This window comes from Octopus bimaculoides, chromosome 22 (assembly GCF_001194135.2).
Source record: "Octopus bimaculoides isolate UCB-OBI-ISO-001 chromosome 22, ASM119413v2, whole genome shotgun sequence".
Taxonomy (NCBI): domain Eukaryota; kingdom Metazoa; phylum Mollusca; class Cephalopoda; order Octopoda; family Octopodidae; genus Octopus; species Octopus bimaculoides.
In genome coordinates this window covers 15,332,684-15,341,314 of record NC_069002.1, presented here as the reverse complement: position 1 = coordinate 15,341,314, position 8,631 = coordinate 15,332,684, and the positions used below count along the sequence as shown (strand labels likewise).

At 39.1% G+C, this 8,631-nt stretch overlaps 1 protein-coding gene across 1 annotated transcript in view; it reads left to right on the top strand.

Annotated features, from left to right (window-relative positions):
- The window catches only part of LOC106880038 (uncharacterized), a 456,507-nt gene that overhangs the window by 50,071 nt on the left and 397,805 nt on the right, over positions 1-8,631 (top strand). Inside the window, exons 10-13 of the mRNA XM_014929839.2 lie at positions 137-340; positions 3,529-3,631; positions 6,076-6,184; positions 7,766-7,908. Of these exons, the coding sequence (XP_014785325.2) occupies positions 137-340; positions 3,529-3,631; positions 6,076-6,184; positions 7,766-7,908 (559 nt within the window). The remainder of the gene's footprint in view (positions 1-136; positions 341-3,528; positions 3,632-6,075; positions 6,185-7,765; positions 7,909-8,631) is intronic.

The window sequence follows — 8,631 nt, the reverse complement described above, 5'->3', positions numbered from 1 at the left end:
TATATATATACACACACACACACACACACACACAAACATGTATATGTGTGTGTATGTTAAGTAAATCTCTGTCAGTATGCATTTTTGTAAATATCTAAAATATTGACAATGGTGAATGTTTAATATTTTCCCCTAGGTGAATGTCTTCTACCAGAACTGTACCGACAATGTTACTTGCAGCTGTGGTGCTGCTATTAAGGCAGGGGATGATGTCCTTCTCATCGACAAGTGTCAGAAAAAGGAAAATTCTGTAGAACAACATTTGAATGTGAAATTATACCAAATTGGAAAGCTGGAACCACAATTTAGAATTGAAAAATATAAAAATGGTCAATATAAGGTAATGTTCATTACTTAATTAATTCATATGTGTTATTTTGATTAATATTACATCTTTTATGTAAGTAATTATTAATCTCATTGGTGATGTGTGTGTGTATGTGTTGATGTCATAAAATGATATCTAATATGTATTGGGGTGTGTCTACTACAGCCTGTCTTGGCTGTCAAAGACTCCCTGTCCAACCATGTCTGCTATCCCTGAAATTTTGCAAAAAGTTCAGGGATATATATGTATATGTGTATGTGTGTGTATATGTTTGTGTGTCTGTGTTTGTCCCCCCAGCATCGTTTGACAACTGATGCTGATGTGTTTACGTCCACGTAACTTAGCGGTTCGGCAAAAGAGACCGATAGAATAAGTACTAGGCTTCCAAAGAATAAGTCCTGGGGTCGATTTGCTCGACTAAAGGCGGTGCTCCAGTATGGCCGCAGTCAAATGACTGAAACAAGTAAAAGAGTAAAAAGAGAGTAAAGAGTACTTGGTTCTGTTCTTTCTAAAAGCTTGTTTGTACCCATCTTCCCAGGGAACTCTGTACTTTGACCTCTGAGACCACTAAATTACTTCTAATTTCATGGTTTGTTGAATGTTCCAAGGGAAAACTGCAGCCTTTCTTCTCAGTCCACTTTTATATCCCTTTATTGGACCCCTTGTCCTTCTTGCTATGGTCAATGACTTATCTGCTTCCCTCACAAACTTGATTGACAATATTGTCTTTTTCAACTCTTTTACTCTTTTCCTCTTTTACTTGTTTCAGTCAACTGACTGTGGCCATGCTGGAGCACCGCCTTTTAGTCGAGCAAATCGACCCCAGGACTTATTCTTTGGATGCCTAGTACTCATTCTATCAGTCTCTTTTGCCGAACCGCTAAGTTACGGGGACATAAACACACCACCATCGGTTGTCAAGCGATGTTGGGGGTACAAACACAGACACACACATACATATATATATATATATACATATATACGACGGGCTTCTTTCAGTTTCCGTCTACCAAATCCACTCAAAAGGCTTTGGTCGGTCTGAGGATATAGTAGAAGACACTTGCCCAAGGTGCCACGCAGTGGGAATGAACCCAGAACCATGTGGTTGGTAAGCAAGCTACTTACCACACAGCCACTCCTGTTGGTGTTTCTCATATCTCTGTTGTTCAAGGCTGTGAGTGAGTGTTTTGAGCACCTTATCTCTGTTGGGTAGAGTAAAAACCCCCTTTGGTCATGAATGACCATGGGATTTCCCCCTAGAAGGTTCCCCTCCAAGGCACAAGTCTGGACAAGGTTGTTTATGGAAGACCAGCAGTCACCCATGTGTACCAACCTCCACTGTCCATGCCATCAATGTTACTCAAAGGAAAGGCAATGGCTGATACAGATTGATGCCAGTGACATCACAACTCATTTTTACAACTGAGTGAACTGGAGCAATGTGAAATAAAGTGTCTTGCTCAAGAACATAACATACAGCCCAGTCAAGGAATCAAACTCACTACCTCATAATTGTGATACCAATGCCCTAACCGCTGAACGATGTGCTTTGCTTTACATCCAGATTAGATGTTTGTCATAGTGCTTCTCTCTCCACAAAGCCTACACAGCTAATCCTCCCTTATGCTCTATTTGTGCACGTCTGTTGGCATTGAGATGTGTCATCTGATTCAGACACCCTGGGATATTTGCTCTACAGATTTTGATCTTCTGCCTTCCACCTGGTGTCATATTTTTACCAGAACCATTGCCCTGTTTTCCAATATTTATGGTATAGGAGGAACCAAGATCTTGCATTAGACGATGTATGAGGCTTTGACGATTTCTTACCGAACAACTACACAGATGATTTGTTTATAGTGATCAAATGTTTGTGTAGATATAAGCTCACTCTTTCCATCAGATCGACATTACCTGTACAGGTGCAATGAGTGCCACATGTCAGATGTCAAAATGATCGCAGAGCAACGTGGAATGAAGTGCTTTGCTCAAGAATGCAACACAACACCTGGTCTGGGAATCAAACCCATGATCTCGCAATTGTGAGCACAACATCTTAACCACTGAGCCATGTCTTCACATGCGATGAAATGAGTGCTCAACACCACATTGGTGGATAAATAATATCTTTATTTGTGAATCAAGGCTACCATTGGTTTCATGTTAGAAACAGTAGGAAAATATTCAAGTATCTTAACACATGGAGAAAGGCGTTCACCTCTATTTTGGAAAACAATCTTTCCAAAAATGGAGGTGAACACCTTTCTCCATGTGATTGGCTTGAAAACTTGTTAAGATGCTTGGATATTTTCCTACTGTTTCTAACATGAATCCAATGGTCACTTTAATTCACAAATATAGAAAAAAATTTTTTTGTGTGTATGTGTGTATGTATGTGTGTATGTATGTATGTATGTATGTATGTATATGGTGTGTGTGTGTGTATGAGGGGGTGCTGAAAAGTTCCTGGCTTTGGGTAAAAGAAAATACAGAAAAATCAGTTAATTATGATTTTATTCAACTTATTCCACCCCCGCTCACGGATTATTGCAGTGGTCCTTCAGTTTTTCTAAGCCCTGTAAAAAAATTTGGAAGGTTGGGCCTCCAGCCAGGCCATTTGCTACATCCTTAAAGCCAGGAACTTTTCAGCACCCCTTGTATTTATGGAAACACAATAGGAACATAATTATCAAGAGATCCAAATATAGATATTTACATATTGTTGTTGTTGTTGGTACTCCGTCGCTTATGACATCGAGGGTTCCAGTTGATCAGATCAACGGAACAGCCTGCTCATGAAATTAACGTGCAAGTGGTTGAGCACTCCACAGACACGTGTACCCTTAATGTAGTTCTCAGGGATATTCAGCGTGACACAGTGTGACAAGGCTGACCCTTTGAATTACATGCACAACAGAAACAGGAAGTAAGAGTGAGAGAAAGTTGTGGTGAAAGAGTACAGCAGGGTTCGCCACCATGCCCTGCCCTGCCGGAGCCTCGTGGAGCTTTAGGTGTTTTCACTAAATAAACACTCACAATGCCCGGTCTGGGAATCGAAACTGCGATCCTATGACCGCGAGTCCGCTGCCCTAACTCCTGGGCCATTGCGCCTCCACTTTTTATATATATATCCCACACATATTGATAACTGATCCTTTCTTTTCTTCTTTTTTTTTTTTTTGTATTGTTATTTCCTTCAGGTCATCTTACCACATGGAACTGAAATATTCATCAGTGACAGCTATGCTAACTTTGCCAATGTCTGGGTTTATTCATCATTTCATGACTTTAATAACACAGAAGGTCAGAGACAAAAATTTTTCCTTGTTTTTCCTTACCATGCCATTATTTCTAGTTAGCCTCACAGCAAGACACCTATTTCTGTCTCTCTGTCTCCCTATAACCTTTCATCATCTGACACAAGATCACCTCCTCCAATGTCCCCTCTCCTCTCCCAAAGGATTCTTTGTCTTGCAAGTTACTTGGTGACCCTGCCAGTGCTGATGCTATGTAAAAAGCATCCAGTCAACACCGTAAAGTGGTTGGCGTTTGGAAGAGCATCCAGCTGTAAAAACCATGACAAAATCGACCGTGTCTGTGCTGGTGCCGCATGAAAAGCACTCAACCTACTCTGCTTGGTGGTTGGTATTAGGAAGGACATCCAGCTGTAAATACCCTGCAAAACAAACACAGAAGTTTGGTGCAGGCTCCTGCCTGGCTAGCTACTGTGAAACTGTCCAACCCATGCCAGCATGGAAGACAGATGTGAAACAATGATGATGATGAGGATAACATCTTTGTAAAGTTTTTTCTTCAAACTGTTATACTTTTCTTCACAAACCACTGTACAGTCTGGTACGTCTTTTCTGTCATTACATCAATACATTAAGGAAATGAAGTCTGTATCAGGCTGATGAGACCATAAAAAGATTGAAATATATCCAGAGTTGTGTCCCATACCTACTAATTAATTCAGGTAATATCAATCATTGACTAGTATTGTTTTTTCCTCCTCTGCAAAATAATTTTTTGACTTTTTAATGCTGATTTTAATTTACATTAAATTTAACAACACCGTTGTTGGAATTCCGTCGCTTACGACGTCGAGGGTTCTAGTTGATCTGATCAACAGAACAGCCTGCTTATGAAATTAACGTGCAAGTGGCTGAGCACTCCACAGACACGTGTACCCTTAACGTAGTTCTCGGGGATATTCGGCTTGACACAGTGTGTGACAAGGCTGACCCTTTGAATTACAGGCACAACAGAAACAGGAAGTAAGAGTGAGAGAAAGTTGTAGTGAAAGATTACAGCAGGGTTCACCTCCATCCCCTGCCGGAGCCTTGTGGAGTTTTAGGTGTTTTCGCTCAATAAACACTCACAACGCCTGGTCTAAGAATCAAAACCGCGATCCTATTACCGCGAGTCCGCTGCCCTAACCACTGGGCCATTGCGCCTCCACATAACAACACCATGTTCAGGCTAAAATACTTAATGGGGAGAGCAATAAAATTTTTTAATCAATTGAAACCAGACAGTGAAGAAAATTTATTATTGTTAACGAAAATTACTTTTAATAGGAGTAAGGGAGAGAACTCAGAATACTTAAGTTGACCAAACCATAAAGGATGAACTAAGATGGAGATTTAGTCTGGTGTTTGATAGTTGACAACTTTGAAAGTATAGTCAAAACAAAGCTACCTGGTCATAGACTGAGTCACAAAATATGTAGATTTGGATTTGAAAATAATGCAGTTTCTAACAATAGTGATGTATCTCAGTGGTGCCTTCCACAACAAGAATATATAGTTATGTGCTGGTTACAATATATAACTATATGTTCACACTAAATTAACTGTCTTTCCAGCATTTTTTTTTCTTTTATCAGATTTTTATTTATTCATCTGAAAGAAGGGAATGAGATTATTGTTGAAGTATTCATTAACTCTAATTTGACGAGGGGAGATGGTAAGAGGCATATATATAGAGAGAGAGAGAGCTAGAGAGAGAGAGAGAGAGAACTAGGGGGAGAGAGACAGAGCTAGAGAGAGAGAGACAGAGCTAGAGAGAGAGAGAGAGAGAGAGAGAGAGAGAGAGAGAGAGAGAGAGAGAGAGAGAGAGAAAGAGAGAGAGAGAGAGAGAAAGAGAGAGAGAGAGAGAGGAATCATTCCCAGAACAAGTACTTTATTGATTGCCCCTGGACAGCAAATACTTTTTATGGGCAATTTGATTTTATATATGGTTTTTAACCGAAATCTTTTAATTGACAATAAACCTATTTGTTAAATACTGTTAAATAAATAAATGTAAAAAATATATGTTATTTTAAGCAAATATTTATGTATAAATTTCATAAGTGTTTATAAGGGGTCCCTAAGGTAAAGCCTGAAATATAAAGGGGTCCGCAAGTCAAAAAGTTTGAAAACCCCTGATCTAGGACAATTATCATTTAATAAGGCACCCTGTGCATTCTGCATGGCAATTGACATTTGGTAGTGCCTCCAGCACTAGAAACCAATTCAGATATTGGAGCAAGATGCAATCGTCTGACTCCGGCCTTGCCAAATTATCCAACCTTAGCCAGCATGGAGAGCAGAAGTCAAATGATGACGATGATGATGATTGTATGCATGTATATATGCATGCATGTATGTATGTGTATACATACATATGTATGTATGCACATATAATGTTATGCGTATGCACCTATGTTCATATCCTCTATTTTGGTTTCTTTTTAAATACAGGTCTGTGTGGTGTATATGACGATAAACAAGAGAATGACCTGATGCACTCAGATGGGAGTCACACACAAACAAATACAAGTTTTCCTACCAAGTTTTCTCAAAGCTGGAGGTAAGACAAATTATGTATTTTGACTTGTTTGAAAGCCTAAGTAAGAAATGAGAACTTGATAACATTCTTTGAAATCATCAAAGACAGACCAAATGGCTTTAAACTATCAAAATCAAAGTTTCTTGACAGGATATACTGGAAAGTTACAACTTACAATAAGTTACATACATACATACATACATGCATGCACTCACACACCCATGCATTCATACTCACATACATACATGCATACATACATACATACATACATACATACATACATACATAATGTTTGTCTGTTGTCAATGATAACCAGGACATCACATGGGAGAAGATAAGTCACAATGCACAAGCAGATTGTCTGATCAATGAAAATAATAGAAAGGGAAAGAGAAAAAGAGATGGATAGAGATAGAAATCGAGAGATACAGAGAAAGTGAGAAAGAGAGAGAGAGAGACTCATTGGGCAGCAGACAAATATTAAAATATAATGAAATGAAATAATTGAGTGGTTGGCGTTAGGAAGGGCATCCAGCTGTAGAAACTCTGCCAAATCAGATTGGAGCCTGGTGTTGCCATCCGGTTTCACCAGTCCTCAGTCAAATCGTCCAACCCATGCTAGCGTGGAAAGCGGACGTTAAACGACGATGATGACGATGATGATGATGATGATGATGATGATGTTGATGATTTATCTCCATTAAAACATGTTTATCTCCCTTTACATTGCTTAGTAAATATGCACTGGAATATAATTATCTTCAATGAAAGAAAAGATTGTTTACATTAAAATAGTTAATATATCTCAAAATATATGGTAATTACAATCATTTCTCTATTTAGTTTCTGGGGTAGATCACCCTCAACAGCTAAAAATCAATAATGTAGAATAAAAACAAGAATTTTCTCAATCCCAAAATATCCCAGTACTGAATGGGGTCTCTGAAGAATCAATAGCACTAAGTCATTGCAAAAATATCCCTAAACCCCAAATATTGCTGCTCTGCAATATAATAAAATTTTCACAGTTACATCATAATGACTTCATAAATGTATAAAGGGCACAGGCATGACGGCGTGGTAAGAAGCTTGTTTCCCAACCTCATAGCTCCAGGTTCCATCTCACTGCATGGCACCTTGGGCAAGTGTCTTCTACTATAGCCTTGGAATGACCAAAGCTTTGTGAGTTGATTTAGTAGATGGAAACTGAAAGAAGCCCATTGTGTGTGTGTGTGTGTGTGTGTGTGTGTGTGTGTGTGTGTGTGTGTGTGTGTGTGTGTGTGTGTCGATTTGTGTTTGTCTTTGTGTCTGCATTTGTCCCACCATCACCGTCTGACAACCTATGTTGGTGTGTACATCTCTGTAACTTAGTGGTTCAGCAAAAGTGATTGACAGAATAAGTAGTAGGCTTAAGAAATAAGTCCTGAGGTTGCAAAAACCTTTCAAGGCAGTGCCCCAGCATGACCGCAGTCAACTGACTGAAACGAGTAAAAGAATAAAAGAATGTATTTTCCTGTCTTGTATTTTCCTGTTTGGTATTTAAAAAAAAAAAGATATGAGTGGAATTTCTTTATTTATTTACTGTTTTGTATTAATTTTCAGAGTAAAGAAAAGCGAAAGTCTCTACAGTGGTGTCTGCCAAGCAGTTGACTCCAGGAATTCATCAACAAAATACTGTACTAGCTGCACTGATGCACATATGTGTGTTTCAAAACCGAGTCAGTTTCAGTCTTGCAAAACAACTGGTAATGTTCTTTATCTAAATGTTTCATAACCGCACTTCTAATTAAATACATGAATAATTACATGCAATTAGCTTGACAGTAAAGTTTGCTTGCATCCTGCATGAAAGTATGTCTGGACTTCTTCCCATACCTTGTCATGTTGTGAAGTGTTTGTAAACAAAGGACACGTTCATATAGCATCAAGCGATTCCAATTCTGTGCACAAAACATGTCTGGACTATTTGCTGTTTAATAGATTGGGAAATTATTAATAGTTGGGGCTGGTAAAGTACACAACCAGTATCTAAAGGGTATGGATTTGAGTCCTGTAGCTACTTGCTTGCAAATTTTTTCCATCTTACAAGGATAAACACCCAACCTTTCTCTGCTGTCCGAACAGCTTTACTGTGCTTGAAATTTACTTTCTTATCTGAAATACATGCACACACACACACACACACACACACACACACACACACACACACACACATGTGTGTGTGTATATGCATCTATATGCATATATGTATGGCCCGTAAATAGCATCATTTGAGCGTAATCGTTACCGGCATTGCCTTCTAGCACTTGTGCTGGTGGTACGTTAGAAAATCATTCGAGTGAGGTCGTTGCCAGTGCCGCTAGACTGGCTCCCATGCAGGTAGCATGTAAAAAACACCATTTTGAGCATGGCTGTTGCCAGTACCGTGTGACTGGACCTCGTGCCGGTGGCACGTAAAAACACCCACT